The sequence below is a fragment of the Polypterus senegalus genome, chromosome 6 (genome assembly GCF_016835505.1).
Source record: "Polypterus senegalus isolate Bchr_013 chromosome 6, ASM1683550v1, whole genome shotgun sequence".
In the NCBI taxonomy this organism is placed as follows: domain Eukaryota; kingdom Metazoa; phylum Chordata; class Cladistia; order Polypteriformes; family Polypteridae; genus Polypterus; species Polypterus senegalus.
In genome coordinates, this window is record NC_053159.1 from 93,754,232 (window position 1) to 93,774,033 (window position 19,802).

Here is a 19,802-nt window from a genome sequence, read left to right on the forward strand (position 1 = left end):
TACAATTTTTGTATTTTTCATTTTTAACTACATTTATGTCATAATAAACAGCAGTCTTCAAAAAAAGATTCCACATGGCCGCACATATATCAATTTGCACCAAAGGAGAACAGAGAAATATCATATCAATTTTGTGGCCAAAAGGTGCGGATAAAAAAACTCAGCATCTCAGCATACCTGCTGAAGTGTATACGACTGGATAGAGATTTTAAAAAATTGTTAAAAAAAAGTGTGAATTATACAAAGCACTTAGGACAGCTGTCAAAATAACTACAGGAATCACAGACAGAAGACTAGCAAAAGAGTAAACTGCATAACAATTTGATAGTCGGGTAATGAGAGGTATGAAAGATGAGGCGAAAAAAAGGGCTATGTACTTTTAGCTCTTAAAGACATTTACAAATCAGTGTACTGAGAAGTAATGAATTGGAAATGTCTCCTAACAAATAAAACATTTTTGAAAAACACGTTGAAACATATTTTAAGAACTATCATGAATAAAACAGTTATACTTTAAACAATAATATGCAATAAATTTTCCATCCACTAAAATATTTCCAGTAAATAAAAGAATGTAAACACATATAATGTAAATCATGCATGCCTTTGCAAGAAAAATTACTAAATAAAAAAGATTAAATACTTTTATAAAAAATTTCCATAAGGTTCTTACTTATTCAGACGAATGGCATATTCTTTCAGTGCGAAAACATTATCAGCAAAAACAATTATCTTGTCATTTCGACGTTCATGAAAACGCACAAGGAACTGACAGGCTCGGAACTTATTTGGATTCATAGTGTACAATAAGATGCGCTTCTTCGTTGAAATAGCCACATATTCACGGTAAAATTCAGGAGTCATAGGACACCAAACCTGTTGATTACAAAGGATTTTGAATGATTATTCTATTTTCTGCAGACATAACCCAGATATTATTTAACATTTTTTTCCTCTTATCTATGCTTGATCTGAATGCACATTTTCAAATCACCTGACCTGACCATGCTTTGGTCCAGTTTTCTCTTCCATTTTTTCAGTCCATTAAGAAAATGCTCCCCACACTCATTTATTCAGAACAAAAAGTACAGAACAAAGGAAGTATGGTATAGTAGAAATAATAGACTATTCAAAAAGAAAGAAGTACACTATAATACAAAATATACTAAGGACACATGCCTTTCTCCAGCAACTCTAGTTATATTTAAACTCTTAGTTAACCTCCTTAGTGTTAGAGCCCAAATGTTACTCAGACAGTGGTATAAGCGCATCTTGCATAATCGTCAGGCCCAAGCTTTACCCAGGCAATGGTGTAGACGTGTCTTCTCCTAGCCTCACAGTGTGTCTCATAAGAAATGCCTCTCGTCAGCAATGATGACGAGGTGAATGTCTTCAGGCAGTGAAACCGAAACGGTCAGTGAAACTGAAAGGAATTCTGTTGAATCTGAAAGTAACGAGAGTGTCACTCGCACAAGTGCGGTGTGATGTTCAAATTTTTATTCATCATTATTATTATTACTTACATCATTATTATACTTTCTACACTTCTGTCTTTGTACTTTTAGTGTTTTGCACATTTTACAGTAAAAAGATGAGATTCAAGCCAAACAAATGCAACACTTTTTACGTTTTTTTGTGAAAAACTGTAACACTAAAGAGGTTAAGCTATAAAATTTAAAAACAAGGTACAAAAAATATGGTTTGTTTAAATATGGAAATCTAGATAAACACTTGTTCACGCACCTCTGCACACTGCACCTTAGCAATGTAGCCACTGTTCTGCAGCTCCATCCAGTTGGCTTCATATAACTTTGGCCCAATCAGGAAATTCAGATCAACAATCTTGTCATCTTCACGTACAAGAGTAGCAGTTAATCCCAGTTTACAATGGGCTTGAACGATGGTAAGAACTCTTCTGAACATTTTGGCTGTCCCAAAAAAAAAAAGTTTTACTGGCCTATACAGTGATATTGTTTTCCTCAGCTTAAACCCAAGACTGGAAAAAAAATTAATTACAGATTTAAATACAGTGGTGTGAAAAACTATTTGCCCCCTTCCTGATTTCTTATTCTTTTGCATGTTTGTCACACAAAATGTTTCTGATCATCAAACACATTTAACCATTAGTCAAATATAACACAAGTAAACACAAAATACAGTTTTTAAATGATTGTTTTTATTATTTACGGAGAAAAAAAATCCAAACCTACATGGCCCTGTGTGAAAAGTAATTGCCCCCTGAACCTAATAACTGGTTGGGCCACCCTTAGCAGCAATAACTGCAATCAAGCGTTTGCGATAACTTGCAATGAGTATTTTACAGCGCTCTGGAGGAATTTTGGCCCACTCATCTTTGCAGAATTGTTGTAATTCAGCTTTATTTGAGGGTTTTCTAGCATGAACCGCCTTTTTAATGTCATGCCATAGCATCTCAATTGGATTCAGGTCAGGACTTTGACTAGGCCACTCCAAAGTCTTCATTTTGTTTTTCTTCAGCCATTAAGAGGTGGATTTGCTGGTGTGTTTTGGGTCATTGTCCTGTTGCAGCACCCAAGATCGCTTCAGCTTGAGTTGACAAACAGATGGCCGGACATTCTCCTTCAGGATTTTTGGTAGACAGTAGAATTCATGGTTCCATCTATCACAGCAAGCCTTCCAGGTCCTGAAGCAGCAAAACAACCCCAGACCATCACACTACCACCACCATTTTTTACTGTTGGTATGATGTTCTTTTTCTGAAATGCTGTGTTCCTTTTACGCCAGATGTAACGGGCCATTTGCCTTCCAAAAAGTTCAACTTTTGTCTCATCAGTCCACAAGGTATTTTCCCAAAAGTCTTGGCAATCATTGAGATGTTTCTTAGCAAAATTGAGACGAGCCCTAATGTTCTTTTGCTTAACAGTGGTTTGCGTCTTGGAAATCTGCCATGCAGGCCGTTTTTGCCCAGTCTCTTTCTTATGGTGGAGTCGTGAACACTGACCTTAATTGAGGCAAGTGAGGCCTGCAGTTCTTTAGACGTTGTCCTGGGGTCTTTTGTGACCTCTCGGATGAGTCGTCTCTGCGCTCTTGGGGTAATTTTGGTCAGCCGGCCACTCCTGGGAAGGTTCACCACTGTTCCATGTTTTTGCCATTTGTGGATAATGGCTCTCACTGTGGTTCGCTGGAGTCCCAAAGCTTTAGAAATGGCTTTATAACCTTTACCAGACTGATAGATCTCAATTACTTCTGTTCTCATTTGTTCCTGAATTTCTTTAGATCTTGGCATGATGTCTAGCTTTTGAGGTGCTTTTGGTCTACTTCTCTGTGTCAGGCAGCTCCTATTTAAGTGATTTCTTGATTGAAACAGGTGTGGCAGTAATCAGGCCTGGGGTGGCTACGGAAATTGAACTCAGGTGTGATACACCACAGTTAGGTTATTTTTTAACAAGGGGGCAATTACTTTTTCACACAGGGCCATGTAGGTTTGGATTTTTTTTCTCCGTAAATAATAAAAACCATCATTTAAAAACTGCATTTGTGTTTACTTGTGTTATATTTGACTAATGGTTAAATGTGTTTGATGATCAGAAACATTTTGTGTGACAAACATGCAAAAGAATAAGAAATCTGGAAGGGGGCAAATAGTTTTTCACACCACTGTAGCTGAAAGATGCATAACACAGCCATACATTTTTTTTCTTGGAAAATATACCTCCCTATTATAAATATTTCTTTATTATGTTCAAGGCTAGTGCAATTTAAGTGGAGTACTAGAAAAATCCTGCAAGTTTAAAATTACTTTGCAGTCAAGTGAGTTTGTAACAGGTATCAGCTGCACATCACAGAATTGCTTAGGGTAATGGTCATTTGAATGTTGCAATCTCAAAGAAGCAGTACACTGGCATTCTTTTAGGTGAGACCCATTCTTTTCATATTATCCAGCACCTTCTTCAAACACATTTTCTTTGTGTGGTGCCCATACCTGCGCTCAATATCATTTTAGAGGAACTTCCCTACTTTCTCTAAAACAACCCCACTGCTTATATCGAAACATATACTTAATACATCAACATTTTGCACTCTTCCAACACATTCTACAAACAAAAATTGCACTTGCCACCTGTAGACTACTCTTCACACCACAACATCTCTCTGACAATCCATGCATCATATTGAGTTTCTGCCAAAATCTTTAAGGCACACACCACACAGTCATGCACTTACCTCTTCTACATCTAGCTTTGTCTACCAACCATCACCCCACTCTTGTTTTGTATACACCTTGAGGCCTGCAATTTCCAAACTAGCTTTCCATTTCATTATTTCTTCAGCTAATTCTGTTATTTTTTTGGTCTTCATCATGAGAATATTGGTGTAGAACAAATCTTATGGCCATTCTTCACATGACCTCTATGGTCACTACTTTCATCATCATCATGAAAATCAACTGACTAAGAAAAGATGCCTGGTGCAGCAACACCTTCGCCTCAAAATTGCCACCATCCCCATTTCCGGTCAACCACTGTTAGTGCTTCCTCGTACATGGATATCACTGCAGACATAACCATTTGTCTGCATTTAATATTCTCAATACTCTCCTGTTCAATTCTCAAAAAATGCCTTCTCCAGACTTACAAAATGCATATTGCAGTTTCTTTCCCTTTGTCTGATATTTTTCCTGCATTTTCAGAAAACAAAGACTGCATGTGTTGTTCCTTTTCGGGCATGTAACTAAACTACATTTTGACAATTTCCATTGGAGTCCAAATTATTTTCTTTAGCTGTCTCTACATCACCTTCAATACCTGCTCCAAAAGCCTGACTGCTCAATATGACCCATACTCCAATGGATCACACTTTTTTTTAATGTCTCTACATGCGGGTAAACACACACCTTTTCAATCTTCTGGAATCCTACCCTCACAAAATCATATTAAACAGGTCTGTCAGCCATCAAACTTCCCAGCAACATATCCAATAACACTCTAGTTGTGCCCTCTACTTTACTGATCTTTATCACTACTTTTGCAATTCTCTCTTCTTAAAAACTACCGCTCAGTACTTGATATGGTGAGAATTCAAATGGTTGAGAGGGTAGGTTTCAAATAACTTTAGACCCAAGATACATACTGTATACCCGAAAATATTTCAAACAGCTCTAGCTAAATAGTATGATTCATGTTGACATGATACATAAACTGCAGAAGGTTTCACATGTTACCAACGCAACAGATTTATGGTCAAGCCGAACGTCTGAACTATACCTCTCCTTGACAGTGCATTTTATCGACGAAACCTGGCATCCTACTTCCCAGAAGACCACACAAGTGACATTGTTGCACAAGGTCTGAAAGTTGCTCTGGCATTATTGTCGCTGCAAGAAGTTTGAATGGTTTGCATGACAACAAACAAAAAAAAGGCTTACTTGTTTTGGATATAGGCTTCATATTGCCATTGCTGAGTAATTTGGGTTCCTCTATAAAATCTAGTACGGAGCCCCAGGCAAAAAAAAAAAAAATCTCTTTGGAGAAATTATTAATCCATTCACAAATTACATAATTCATTTGAATGGATAATTTTTATATCCGTAAGAAGCATGTGCCTATCAGGCAACTTTTATTTAACAAGCGGTCTTGGTGGGAGCAAAGCCCACTTTTTTCTTTCACTCCTATGGCTACAGAAGTTGGAAATGACACAGGTGAGTAAGATGACTGAATGGAGGAGGCATTGTATGCAGACATGCATGCAAAGTGGTTAACCGTAGTTATTGCAGTTATGGCTAATTAGTTACAGTATGTTGCATCCATGGTGGTGAAAGCTCCTATTGGTGGGGACGGATAAAGTCTCTTTTGGGATTGGCTTGAGGAATCCTGCAATGCTTAAAATGGCGTAGCAGTCACTAGCCAGGTAGAAGAGAACAGAATGGAGTTTGGTTCTGACAGTCTACTTGTCTGTCTATACCAGCATCCATTTGATTTTCCCAATGGAGAGACTGTGTAGCAGAGTCTGTATAGGCAGAGCTTTCTGATTAATTCTGTAATAACCAGAATAGAATTTTGTGAAAACCATGATAAAATTTTGGGTGTAGAGTGTCAAGAGACTATAATATAAAACAATTCTCAGTGTTCTGGCAGAGAGCGGATGCAAATATTAAAACTATTAAGCTTTACTTTAGTCGGGCAAATTTGGAACAAAGTCTAAAAGGAATAAGCTGGGATTTAAGTGTGGAGGCAGTCAAAGAGCATTGGAGCAGGTTTAAAAATATATTAAATGTGATGCAGGACAGATTCATCCCAAAACCAGGAATTAGTTTTAAAAACAATCTGCAGTGAGTAAATAAGGAGATAAAAATTATATATATATATATATATATATATAAAAAGGAGAGTTGGGATCCAAGAGACTGTGTTTGTGGAGGGATGGAGAGTTAAGGCGGGTGGGGGAGTCACGTGATCATCTCCCCTCCCATTCACGTCATTTCATTCACTTCATTTCGCTCCGAGCTGTGCTCCGCAGCTGACGTGGTCTTGCTGTTTTTTTTCCTTAGTATTTAGTCCTCTCTCCTTTACTGATTTACTGTTTACTAGATGCAGTACTTACTGAATAGTATTTTTTCCTTTAGTGTTTCTACTTAGTGTTTTGTAGTGTTTAGTAGATATGGTGTGCCAGTGTCCCCGGCGGTGTTGCAGTTTACTGGTACTTTCTACTTTGTTTTTGTATTTTAGTGTTTAGTAGACTTTTAGTTTATCTCATTTACTGTTGTTTTTTACTGTTGTTCCCGGCGGTGTTGCCCTTTTTTACTTTATCTCATTTAGTGTTGCTGCCGGCGGTGTTGTCGTTTTTCCTGTTTCTATATTTTATGTAACATGTTCACGAATTAGTCATAGAGAAAATATATATATATTTTGGCTCCAGGAGGACAAACCAAAAATGTTGCATATAAAGAAGCTCTATAAGTCGCATGTAGATACGTAATCATTCCAACTACAGCGACTGTAGAGAAGCACACGAGGTCTGCTAGTAGCTGTATAAGGCATATAGGACTAGTAACTAAAATGCCTACTGTTGGACATATGATAGCATGACAGCAACCATTAAGAAGGGAATAAGGGAAGCTAAAAGGCAGTTAGAGAAAAATATTGCATTTAAGGCGAAAGATGTATTTTAGTAGTAAAAGAACAAGAATAACAGGAAAGTAAAGAGAAAACAAAATACACAGACAGTGAAACAGCAAATTTTCTAAATTTCCATTTTTTCTAAAGTACTCACATTTGAGTAAATGGATTACCTCCCAGCAGTAACAGTGACTACTAAGAAGGCACTGGGTAATTTGGAAATTGTAACAGTAGGACTGCATACTTTAAATAGGCTGAAATCTAGCAAGTTATCCTTGAGCAGCTAAGTGGGCTAGCAAATACATATAAACCCTTGACACATGCTTTTAGAAAGTCACTGGCCACTGGTGAAATTCCTAAAGACTGGAAAATGGCAAATATGATTCCTTTACATAAAAAGGGTGATTAGGCAGATCCAACTAACATACATTACAGGTAAATTAATGGAAAAAATGAAGGAAAAAAACTGTGCAACATGTGGCAATACAAATGTTTTACAGAACAGTCAGTATGGGTTTAAACAGGGGAGGTCATGTTTTACTAATATGGAGCTTTGTTGAGGTGAATAGCTTGTTGAAAAAAATTGTAATGTTTCTGCTGTTGTGCAATACAGCTTCTCATCCCTCCAAGTCACACCAGTCTGAGCACTGTTAATTTGGTAAACAAGCAAAGTTAACATTTTCCCCATTCAATTATAACCAATATGGTCTAAGACAGAACATGCTACATTTAAAAACTGTTAACAAAAGAAATATCTTTGTAAAAGGACAAAGTATACTTTCATATTTAATTAATTTTCAGCTAGTACATGAATTGATCATACATACTTTATAAGAGAAGGAACATCTTTAAACATCATGTTTAACCCAGCCATTCCTTATTAAAGTAAATCAGAGCAGAACAAATGTCCCCGTTTCTGAAGAAACAATGATGCCTACATATATTAGACCTACCTGGAATAGTATGGACCTCATCCAAAATCATCAGGCCCCATTCCTGGCTCTTCATCCACTCCATGACACGCTCCGCCTCCCAGGATCGCTTTGTAGTGTGCCCAAGCATAGAGTATGTGCTGATGGCTACAGAACAGCCGATGGGTTTGTCCTTGGCATCTGATGTAAACCGACATATCTGGCTATCATCAATAGTGGACCACATCTTGAATTGTGCCTTCCATTGCTCCACAGATACAGAAGAGTTCCCCAGGACCAAGCAGCGTTTACGGACAGTACAGGCAGCCGTTACTCCAACAAGAGATTTTCCAGCACCTAATGATAAATGATACCTTTTTAAACACCTAATCGGATTATCAGAACAAGCAATTGTGAAACTGAAATATGGCAGTCATCATTGACAGTTACAGACAAACAACTAATTGTACAGTGTTGCACTGTCCAATTCCTCCAGGTTACACTCCGCCTTTTTTATAATGCATTAATAAATACTGTACTTCCAGAAATTTAAAGTAGTCAACAAACAGGAAGCCCATTCCCACAGGGTCGTGCTTTTGAACTAAAAGCAGGATTCGTTGATCAATGAATGAGGAGAAAGGGCAGGTGGCTTCTGCCACTGTTGATGTAAAAGTACATAAGCCTACTATTAGAAAGTGGCTGCAAAAATTACATCTACATGGGGCATGCCTTAGGAGGAAGCCTTTGTTTTCTAGAAAGAACAGGGCAAAACTAAAGTTTGTCCGTGAACACCTAGGCAAATGCCAGAACAATTGAAACAATGTACTAGAGTTATCAGGCCACGTGTTAGCATATGTTTGGGGAAAAAACAAACCAAGCATTTGACCAGAAGAGCCGGATACCAACTGGCATGGTGGTGTAAATGTTATTGTCTGGGGAGATGGCTAGCTCACCATAGAATCCTTTATAAATTCTTCATATAACCAGAGAAATCATAAGGATGTGTCAGATGGTTAAAACTCAGCCGAAAGTGGACCTTGCAACATAATAACTCTGAACATACCAGTAAATTCACAGAGAAATGACTGAAAAGAAAGAAATGCTTGTTTTTTTATTACTTATTCATTATCATTCTTGCATTATGTAACTTTTTCCTTTTCTTGCAACTGATTCTTCGACATCTTGTAAAGCACTTTGAGCTTTATTTATACTAACTAGCAAAATACCTGTGCTTCGCAGCAGAGAAGTAGTGTGTTAAAGAAGTAATGAAAAAGAAAAGGAAACATCTTGAAAATAACGTAACATGATTGTCAATGTAATTGTTTTGTCACTGTTATGAGTGTTGCTGTCATATATATATATATATATATATATATATATATATATATATATATATAATATATATATATATATACACACATACAAACTGTACATACACACATTCTATCTATCTATCTATCTATCTATCTCTCTATCTATCTATATATATATATATATATATATATATATATATATATTCAGCCAAGTACTGCCTTAAAAGTTTTATTAAGAAGAAAATTAAACCTTTTTAAACTGAGGGAAAATATACCAATAATTATTTGTTAAGGATTCCTTGTATACGACTTTGTGAGTTCTGCCCTCCGGTTGTAATATGACCAAGCTGTGCGCTGAGCTTACTCTTAAGCATTCAACGTACAGTTGGCCATGTGAACAGTAATCTTGTTTCAAATCTCATAGCTTGGATTGCTGCTGTCATAATCGGTTTGAGTTTCATGGTTTGTTTCAATTACGACAATATTTGTAGGACTTGTGTTGAAGTGACATTCGGCATCTGTCAAGCGTTGTAAGTATACAAGTATAGTAAGTATATGTAAGTATATGCTTTTGAGAGTTTAAACATTCATAAACATCAAAGTGTCCACTACTGAAACCGTCACCTGTGAATCTAAGATGTTTAAGAGGCATTGGCGGTTGCCCAAAGGTGTAAAATATTTGGCCATTTCGGTACACTTGAAAGTGACAACCGAACAATTCAGTGGCAGCCATCAACTCACATGCAGATGCATAGGTGAAGGGCTTAAGCATTTCACTCTTATAGCGCTCCTGTGTAGTAAAATTATCTCCTGTACCGTCATCAGTACACACCTTGAACCTGTCCCAGTCATTCAATACATAAGACACAATGTTTCTCCAGATATCAAGAGTGAGCCTGATATGGCCGTGCAATATGTAACAAAGAGATTGGAAAAGATAGGTGCCATCTCCGGGCATGGAAACCACTCGGTAACTGACAGTTCTTTGATCGATGGTGATCACCTCGATAGACATGCTAATGCGGGTACGGTTGGAATGATAAAGGAAATGGGTACCTGAACAATGTAAAGTAAGTCTAAAATACCTACACAATAACTATAATCGTAATAAATGAACAATAAAACAGCGGAGAAGCCGTGGATTAAATAAAAAGGCTGTAGTTATCAGCAAGGAGACGTGAATCCCGTAGCGAAGCAAGGAAGGGAATGTAGAGACTGGAGCGACGGACGGCCTTATATAGGCAGGCAGCCAACAACGTGGGAGGCGTTGGGATGGGGGACCCAATGCCGCCTCACACGGTCACTGAGCTGCAGGCTATGAACGTATATATGTACGTAAGTAGGATTCAGTTAGCGTTGGGAACCCGCGTACCAAATTTCTTGAAGATGGGCCCATAAGTAACAAAGACTGTTGTAAAGTTCAATATGGCGGCCGACTGTGGCGTCATACCACCGAAATAAGTATATACATTGGCAGGGAAGCCGCCTACCAAATTTCGGGAAGATGGGGCCATAAATAAGAAAGTTCAACATGGCGGACGTTGTCGACCGTTATGTGTAGAATTTCGAAATGACAACTTGCTTAACTTTTGCAAGTAAGCTATAAGGAATAAGCCTGCCAAATTTCAGCCTTCTACCTATACGGGAAGTTGGAGAGAGAGTGAGAGAGTGAGTGAGTGAGTGAGAGAGTAAGTGAGTGAGAGAGTGAGTGAGTGAGAGAGTGAGTGAGAGAGAGAGTGAGTGAGAGAGTGAGTGAGTGCTTTGCCTTTTATTAGTATAGATAAAAGGTAAAGTCCTCATTGACTGACTGACTCATCACTAATTCTCCAACTTCCCATGTAGGCAGAAGGCTGAAATTTGGCAGGCTCATTCCTTACAGCTTACTTACAAAAGTTAAGCAGGTTTCATTTCGAAATTCTACGCGTAAGGGTTATAACTGAATCCTACTTACGTACAGATATATGGCCATAGCCTGCAGCTCGGTCGCCGTGTGAGGCGGAGTTGCGTCCCCCATCACCACGCCACCCACGTAGTTGGCTGCCTGCCTATATTGCGTCCCCCATACCCACGCCTCCCACGTAATTGAGTGCCTGCCCATATAAGGCCGTCCGTCAGCAGCAATCCAATAGACACGCTGCCGCTACGAGGCGTTTGTCATGCCCAAGATGAATACGATATTCACGACTTACAAGTTTAGTGAGAAGACGCAAGGTATAAACGAGACTTTTGATCACTTTATAATGGAGTTAAAATTGCTGGTGAAGGACTGTGCTTATGCAAACGAAGATGAGATGGTTAGAGATAGAATAGTGTTTGGCACAAACTCGGTAAAAGTGCGAGAAACTTTTAAGTGCCGGGTCTGAGCTAACATTAAATAAAGCCGTGGACATCGCAAGATCGCACAAGATAGCACTAGCACAGCTGAGAATCTTCGATGCATGTACTCCGAGCGGCTCACATGAACTGACTGTGAATACAGTACGCAGACAAAAATCAAGAGCTCCAAAGAGCGCTGAACAAAAAACGCATTACACAATTGAGAAGGCAGCAAAAGATAATGAAATAAGTGAAGCATACAAGCATATTCATAAGTGCAGCTACTGCGGAAACAAAGCACACGGTGGAAAAAGTCAATGTCCAGCCAAAGGAAGACAGTGTAAAAAATGTGGTAAATTGAACCACTTCGCTAAAATTTGCAGGACTGGGAAAGGTAAACCCATGCATGCAGCATGTGATGTTTCAGATAAAGAGGAAGACGAGCTGTTTATTGATGCAGTAAGAAAGGAACAACCCTCTGAATCTAAACAAGCCTTTGTAGACATATCAATAGGAAAGCAAGGTGTAAAGCTTAAGTTTAAATTAAGTTCATAGACATGCTGCCGCTAAATATTCACAGGCAAATCCACAACTTAATACCCGGAATGCCTGTTAAACATCTTAGATTCACGAGTACCGATTTGGGTAGTGATCACTTCGATGAATGAAACCTGTTATCTTTACAACGGTTGACAAACAAGGAATGTAATTTGAACACAACACATCCTCCAAATACGAACCTGATTGAAAGAAATAATGATACTCAAATCCTTGATGACAGCAACACTCATAACAGTCACAAAACAATTACATTGACAATCATGTTACGTTATTTTTAAAATGTTTCCTTTTCTTTTTCATAATTTCTTTAACACACTACTTCTCCGCTGCGAAGCGCGGGTATTTTGCTAGTCTATACTAATAAAAGGCAAAGCACGCACGCACGCACTCACTAATTCTCCAACTTCCCGTGTAGGTAGAAGGCTGAAATTTGGCAGGCTCATTCCTTACAGCTTACTTACAAAAGTTGGACAGGTTTCATTTCGAAATTCTACGCCTAATGGTCATAACTGGAAGGTATTTTTCTCCATTATCTGTAATGGAGTTGAGCTGGAATGACGTGGGGGGCGGAGTTTCGTGTGACATCATCACGCCTCCCACGTAATCACGTGAACTGACTGTCAACGCAGTGCGTAGAAAACCAGGAAGACCTCCAAAAAGCGCTTAAGAAAACATGCATTATATAATTGAGAAGGCAGCGAAACAATAAGAAGCGAGCGAGTGACATATACTACCATATTCATGAGTGATGCTACCTCGAAAAGAAAGCAAGGTGTAAACCTAAACTTTAAATTAAGTTCATAGACAGGCTACGCTGGCTTCACATGCCCACAGGTAATGCGGGATACAAGTTTAATGAGAGGACGCAGGATATAAGCGAGAGTTTTGATCACTTTGTAACTAAGTTAAAATTGTAGGTGAAGGGGTGTGCTAATGCAAATTCCGAGAGACTGTGTTTGTGGGGGATTGACAGTTAAGGCGGGTGGGGGAGTCACGTCATCATCTCCCCTCCCATTCATCTGATTTCGCTCTGAGCTGAGCTCCGCGGCTAACGCCGTCTTCCGAAGCAACTTTATAAGACTGCCACCAAATACTCACAGAAAAATCCACAAGTTAATACGCACGCTGTCTCTAGAGTTTCTACACACTGAATCCTCCAGGCACTACTTACAAAGGTCACATTGACAATCGTGTTACGTTATTTTTAAAAACTTTCCTTTTCTTAGCACAAGCACAGCTGAGAAGCTTCGATGCATGTGCTCCATAACCCGTTAAAAAATAATGCATTTAATCACACTTTGCATTACAAGCAGATTACATTGATCAGCGCATCCCAATTCATTTTACCCTCGCACCACCTTAGTTTGAGAAGAAGTATGAAAAATATGAGGTTAACACAGAAAAACAGATCACCAATTCAAGCTTTATAAATAATCGATTAGCCATCAATAATTGTTTTGGTAAAGCCATCCTCCTTCCATTTTATAATTTTTCCGCCACTAGCCATGATTAAATGAACGGTAAAAAAGTAAGAGCAAAGCAAGGGTGACTTATTTAGGCAGGCATATATATGACAGCAACACTCATGACAATGTCAATTATGTTACGTTATTATTAAAATGTTTCCTTTTCTTTTTCATTACTTCTTTAACACACTACTTCTCCGCTGGGCGCTGGTATTTTGATATATATATATATATATATATATATATATATATATATATATATATATATATATATATATATATATCATATAATATATGAATGACCTCCAAAGATCGCTGAGACTTTTGATATCATGAACGAGTCTGCAAAACTGTGGTCTCCTGCCCAGCAAAAGTCGAGCAGCCAGCGCGCGCATAGCTGTGCCGCCTTTGAGACGCTGACTGCGCTTCTGTCTTAAGACAAAGTGAGCACTTTTAATTTTTTTCATCCTCCCCCTGCGCTATAGCCCAGACAAGTGCAAACACGGGACCCCTTTTCTACACCACGGCAAAATAATATTAAGGCAATTCACACTTTCTTTTGCACGTGCCATCACAGCCGATTAATGGCAGGGACGTCTCCCCAGTCTACACAAGACCCACGCGACTGTCCCCAAAAGCCGATCATAACGCCAGCGAACACATCTCTATACTATATAAAAGAAAAAGGCAACTTTCCTTTCTTTACACCTTTTTTCCTTTGATCCCAAACCGAAGCCTTTCTCGCTTAACACTGCAGAGGACACAAAACTAATTTTCTTTAAATGCCGGTAAGGCACATTACCAGAGGCACAAATTTGAACGTTCACATAGAAAATGTAATTTCTATACCACAGCCGTCGTGTAGCGCCTTTCAAAATGGATCTACTACCGAGAGATGATCCATATACATTTTAGCTGCTGTTAGTTACTTACCTGTTGTGTTACACAGTCTTTAAAATGTAGCTTACCCGAACCACTCCAGTAGTGCTCAATGTACCTGTACTTCTTAAAACGTTAATGTTTTACTGTTTAATAACTTATAGACTATATTTTATTATTTCTCACTTGCACTCAGTGACCAAAGCTATACACACACATATATAAAAGCTATACACACAAGTATATGTATGTGTATATATATGTATGTATGTGTATATATATATATATACACACACACACACACACATATATATAATTTGTGTGTGTGTATATATGATGTAGATAGGTATGTATATATATATATGTGTATATGTAGATATGTATATAGATATGTAGATATGAAGATATGTATGTGTATATATATGTGTGTATATATATATATATATGTATGTATGTATGTGTATGTGTGTGTGTGTGTGTGTGTGTGTGTGTGTGTGTGTGTGTGTGTGTGTATATGACAGCAGCAATCCAAGCTGTGAGAAAACAGTAAAAAGGAGGCGTGTCAGACGTCGTGGTACATTTTCTGATGCAGCTAGACGAAAAAAACTTTGTGACGCTGCCGCCAAATACACAAAACAATTACTTTGACAATCATGTTAAATTATTTTTAAAATGTTTCCTTTTCTTTTCATAACTTCTTTAACACACTACTTCTCCGCTGCAAGGTATATATATATATATATATATATATATATATATATATATATATATATATATATATATACAGTGGTGTGAAAAACTATTTGCCCCCTTCCTGATTTCTTATTCTTTTCCATGTTTGTCACACAAAATGTTTCTGATCATCAAACACATTTAACCATTAGTCAAATATAACACAAGTAAACACAAAATGCAGCTTTTAAATGATGGTTTTTATTATTTAGGGAGAAAAAAAATTCAAACCTACATGGCCCTGTGTGAAAAGTAATTGCCCCTTGTTAAAAAATAACCTAACTGTGGTGTATCACACCTGAGTTCAATTTCCGTAGCCACCCCCAGGCCTGATTACTGCCACACCTGTTTCAATCAAGAAATCACTTAAATAGGAGCTGCCTGACACAGAGAAGTAGACCAAAAGCACCTCAAAAGCTAGACATCATGCCAAGATCCAAAGAAATTCAGGAACAAATGAGAACAGAAGTAATTGAGGTCTATCAATCTGGTAAAGGTTATAAAGCCATTTCTAAAGCTTTGGGACTCCAGCGAACCACAGTGAGAGCCATTATCCACAAATGGCAAAAACATGGAACAGTGGTGAACCTTCCCAGGAGTGGCCAGCTGACCAAAATTACCCCAAGAGCGCAGAGACGACTCATCCGAGAGGTCACAAAAGACCCCAGGACAACGTCTAAAGAACTGCAGGCCTCACTTGTCTCAATTAAGGTCAGTGTTCACAACTCCACCATAAGAAAGAGACTGGGTAAAAACGGCCTGCATGGCAGATTTCCAAGACGCAAACCACTCTTAAGCAAAAAGAACATTAGGGCTCGTCTCAATTTTGCTAAGAAACATCTCAATGATTGCCAAGACTTTTGGGAAAATACCTTGTGGACTGATGAGACAAAAGTTGAACTTTTTGGAAGGCATATGTCCCGTTACATCTGGCGTAAAAGGAACACAGCATTTCAGAAAAAGAACATCATACCAACAGTAAAATATGTGGGTGGTAGTGTGATGGTCTGGGGTTGTTTTGCTGCTTCAGGACCTGGAAGGCTTGCTGTGATAGATGGAACCATGAATTCTACTGTTTACCAAAAAATCCTGAAGGAGAATGTCCGGCCATCTGTTCATCAACTCAAGCTGAAGCGATCTTGGGTGCTGCAACAGGACAATGACCCAAAACACACCAGCAAATCCACCTCTGAATGGCTGAAGAAAAACAAAATGAAGACTTTGGAGTGGACTAGTCAAAGTCCTGACCTGAATCCAATTGAGATGCTATGGCATGACCTTAAAAAGGCGGTTTATGCTAGAAAACCCTCAAATAAAGCTGAATTACAACAATTCTGCAAAGATGAGTGGGCCAAACTTCCTCCAGAGCGCTGTAAAAGACTCATTGCAAGTTATCGCAAATGCTTGATTGCAAGTAATTGCTGCTAAGGGTGGCCCATCCAGTTATTAGGTTCAGGGGGCAATTACGTTTTCACAAAGGGCCATGTAGGTTTGGATTGTTTTTTTATCCCTAAATAATAAAAACCTTCATTTAAAAACTGCATTTTGTGTTTATTTGTGTTATATTTGACTAATGGTTAAATGTGTTTGATGATCAGAAACATTTTGTGTGACAAACATGCAAAAGAATAAGAAATCAGGAAGGGGGCAAATAGTTTTTCACACCACTGTATATATATATATATATATATATATATATATATATATATAGATAGATATGAGAACAACACTCATATCAATGACAAAACAATTACATTAACAATCATGTTATGTTATTTTTAAAATTTTTCCTTTTCTTTTTCGTACCTTCTTTAACACACTACTTCTCCGCTGAGAAGCGCGGGTATTCTGCTAGTTCTTTAATATACCAGCCACTGGATTTGAAGAGTCTATCAAAATTTTAATTAAATAAGCCAGATTTTAAAATACATAGATATATAACAGGCATTGAATTATTTAACATTATATCCCATTTATTTTTAGGTAGTATATGCTGTTTCCCATATCTTACCATCACCTCCCGGTGGCGCCAACCATTGGGCAACGAGGTCCACAGACCTTAGCTAACGATACAGGTCCAACGTCAGGTGAAACAATGCATTGGTTGGTATTTTCTAGTTAAATCTCGAGGCTTTAATGTCTTCTCAATACTTATTCAGGAAATCTAGGGCATCCCCCTTAGGCATGAATGCCACCCTCGTCTGAGTGTCATGGAAAAGTCACAAGGGCTAACCGCTGGTGGATGACGTGGGCAAAGAAGCTAGTGCAACAACTACATTTAGCCACCATCAACATCGGCACGCTCACTGGTCATAACAGAGAACTGGCTGACGTCCTCAAATGCAGACAAGTGGACATTGCCTGCATCCAAGAAGTGAAATGGAAGGAGTGAAACCAAAAAATACTGGCGAAGGTTACAAGCTTTACTACAACAACAGCCAAATAGCGAGTCAAAATGGAGTAGCTACAGTCGTCAACAAACATCTGGGCGACAAGGTCGTTGTACTTGCCTGAATATCAGACAGTCAGATGTCAATCAAGGTTGAATCAACAACCTTGTGAATAATCTAATCATATGCGCCACAGACCAGATGCCAAGAGGAGGAAAAAGAAACTTTGAGATTCCATCAATAACCATCTATGAGTGGTCGGCATAGAAGAACACATTCTCATTGGTGGGAACTTAAATGACCATGCTGGCACAACACATGACAACTATGCCCGACAGGATGGAGGGCAAGGATATGAAGAACGGAATGCCATCACATCCTGGATCGCACTGAAACATACAACCTTGCTATAGTCAACACCTTTTACAAGAAACAAGAGAGTTATCTTATCACCTACGGCAGTGGTTGTCGCTCCATGCAGATCGATTATTAGCTAATCAAAAGAAGAGACTGTGGATGTAAAGGTAATCCCATCAAACCGTATTGTGTCGAAGCACAGTGTTCTCATCTTGGACATGAAGCTACAAATCAAGTGTAGGCCCAAAACAAATGTGGTTGGCATCAGGCGACTCAAATGGTGGAAGATGCAAGAACATAAGAACCAATTCATGGACACTCTCCAGTCGTTCACTGTCGATCCGAAGCTACCACCAGATTCTACAGTATGTGGCAAGGTTTGGTCCAGCAAATCCACAACATCACCGGGAAAACTCTGGAGGAATGAAGGCCGGTAAAACGTTTATTGATAAGCAGACGCGGTGGTGGAACAATGAAGTCCAAGCAGTCCTAAAGGAGAAGAAAGTAGCTAATAAAACCTAGCAGCGAACCCATCTCAGCCAAGACTACCACCGATATGAGGGACTCGGCAAAACAGGCAGTGGCCAAAACGAAAACTAAGCAATACAATACCCTGTATGAAGGCCTCGACATGCCTGGAGGCGTAAATAAGATCTATCACATCACCAAAGCCAGCCACTGATCAACCCAGGATATTTGACAAGTTCGGAGTATCAAGGACAGGAACCAGTGACTCCAGTGAGAACCACTGGAAATTCTGCACAGATGGAATGAATACTTCGCAAAGATCAATAACAAAGAGTTTCTCCATTTGCCTATTCCACCTGGCGACTCAGTCTTCACCCATTTGCCCAATCACCACTGCAGAGACATAGGCGGCGATTAAACAAATGCAAAATGGCAAGGCAACTGTGACAGAAGACATCCTAAATGAAGTCTGGAAATTACTGAAGCGTAAAGGTGTGGAATTACTGACGCTGCTCTTCAACAGGATCATTGATGAAGAGATGGTGCCCGAAGCCTGGACAACCACAGTACCGATTTGGAAAGGAAAGGGCGATGCCAACAACTGCAGAATATACTGTTCCATATGCCTCCTATGCCATGCCATTAACATCTTTAAGCACATCCTTGACCATTGCCTTCGAAATCTTGTAATACTCAACTCCAACCATTGTGGCTTTGTGAAAGGATGTGGAGCCATTGACGCTATCCAAATCACCAGCCTGCTCATGGAATGGCATTGGGAGAAAAATAAGACCATCCGCATCGCATTCCTGGATTTGTAGAATGCCTATGACAGGGTACCACATGCCCTGATCTGGAGAGCCATCCATGAACATGGTGTACTCGAAGCTTATACATGATGGATGTATGATGGATCCAGCTACTTTACACCAATATAACGAGCCTCAACGCCCATCCCAATCTGAGTAGGCATCTACCAAGGCTTGCCACCTTCGCTAATGGACTTCATCCTATGTATGGACATAATTACAGCGGATATCCAGAAACCAGTACCATGGACATTGCTGTATGTGGACAACACCCCGATCACGGAGGAAACAAGACTCGCCCTAGAACAGCAGATGCAGCATTGAAAAGATCCGCAAGACGAAAACAGCCATCGACTAAAGAAGACTGAATACCCTGAAAGCATACTCCGATGATCTCTTGGACTCACAAGGTAGGATCATGCCATGAATGTGTACATTAGGAGGAGAACAGGAGTGGCGCAATTATCAAGAAGATACGAGAGGCTCGATTGAGGTGGTACGGACAT

General features: G+C 39.0%; 1 protein-coding gene across 1 annotated transcript in view; it reads right to left on the bottom strand.

Annotated features, from left to right (window-relative positions):
• Positions 1–19,802, bottom strand: part of ercc3 (excision repair cross-complementation group 3) — an 88,635-nt gene that overhangs the window by 28,044 nt on the left and 40,789 nt on the right. The window contains exons 8-10 of the mRNA XM_039756521.1: positions 8,048–8,362; positions 1,744–1,928; positions 674–876 (exon numbers count right to left, since the gene is read on the bottom strand). Of these exons, the coding sequence (XP_039612455.1) occupies positions 674–876; positions 1,744–1,928; positions 8,048–8,362 (703 nt within the window). The remainder of the gene's footprint in view (positions 1–673; positions 877–1,743; positions 1,929–8,047; positions 8,363–19,802) is intronic.